At 29.3% G+C, this 1299-nt stretch overlaps 1 protein-coding gene across 2 annotated transcripts in view; it reads left to right on the top strand.

Annotated features, from left to right (window-relative positions):
- Window positions 1-249: 249 nt before the first annotated feature.
- Window positions 250-1299, top strand: part of Pcd (pterin-4a-carbinolamine dehydratase) — a 1737-nt gene continuing 687 nt past the window's right edge. Inside the window, exons 1-2 of one of the 2 annotated variants that reach the window (XM_018037850.2) lie at window positions 250-343; window positions 722-879. In XM_018037850.2, the coding sequence (XP_017893339.1) occupies window positions 763-879 (117 nt within the window). In that variant the 5' untranslated portion in view covers window positions 250-343; window positions 722-762. Of the gene's footprint in view, window positions 344-605; window positions 880-1299 lie in introns of those variants that run through there. The other variant, XM_026810873.1, reaches the window with a different exon arrangement.

Here is a 1299-nt window from a genome sequence, read left to right as displayed (position 1 = left end):
ATATTATTTAAATAAAATAATATCATCTTTTTTTTCGAAAGATACTTGGGAACGTTTTTCATTAACCAAATCTTCGAAATTTGGTTGAATTTATTGAACAGTTTCGGTGTACTATATCCACTGAGCTTTATAGTGCTACAGGTCAATGACCTACTTCGCGTAGGACCGGAAACCGGAACATAACCGGAACCATCCATCTTACAGTCTTGCCTTTGCCTTGCCTTGCATTTCTCTCGGACCGCTGTCGCAGCTACATCTCCCTATAGGAGTTCACACTTCGCACTCCAGTTACGATAAAGCTCGATGCATTTACTTTATTCACATTTAAATAGAATTAACAGATGTAATAATACAATCAATTAACATAACTAGTAAATAAGTTGATATAGTGCTTAAAATAATAATAAAAGAAATAACAAAAAATTGTATCTGTCTCTTTAAAGTGTCAGCAACAGTAGCATTTAATTGGGGAGGTTATGTTGTACGATGTATAATTTTATATCATTTTTATTTGTCTTCTAACGTACATACATGTATTATAATACAGAAGCAAATAAAAATATATAATTAGTATTAGCATTTTGAACAAATCTATTACTTTAAAATAATAGTTTAATACGTTTAAATACCAGTTTCTATTTGAAATAATTCATACTAGGAAAGTTCCTAACAATCTTTACTTACGTAATAGTAAGATATTAATTAATTCTGTGATATCAAGTATTTCAACATACATAATCGAGGAAAAAGGAAGAAAAAACCATGTCAATCTTAATGCGCATGCGACCAGTGAATAGTGGGGGGATCCTTTGGGAGAAAATATTCCATATTCCGGAACGAAGAGGAATATCTGCTCCTGCTTCGAAAAAGATAAAAATGGTATGATTCTTTTTATAAATCTATAATGTAAAATACTTAAAAATAAGTGAGTCTTGTCTACATTATATTAAAAGACGGACGTTTAACCTTCGGCGATTACAAGTGGATCATCAGACCAGATGTTTGATACAAATATTTGTGATTATCAAAATCTTGTTCGATTTTAAAAGAATCATTATTTTTCATCATGAATTTTTTATTATTTTTATAATGCTTCGCTTGAAATAGTACGTAAAACTACGTATTATGTGTGTGAAAATAACATATTGTGTGTTTCGTGTGTAACAAGTGGTTGATAGTTTCTGAAAGATTAATAATACTATTTGTGATGATATTTATAAGAAAGTGATAAAAATTGAATGAAAATACTAATTGATCGGATGAAAAGTAGATATAATTTTTTTTTTTCCTATATAAAGT

The sequence above is a fragment of the Ceratina calcarata genome, unplaced genomic scaffold (assembly GCF_001652005.2).
Source record: "Ceratina calcarata isolate Rehan_Ccalc_2016 unplaced genomic scaffold, ASM165200v1 scaffold18.2, whole genome shotgun sequence".
Lineage (NCBI taxonomy): Eukaryota > Metazoa > Arthropoda > Insecta > Hymenoptera > Apidae > Ceratina > Ceratina calcarata.
This window is presented reverse-complemented; position numbering and strand designations above follow the sequence as displayed.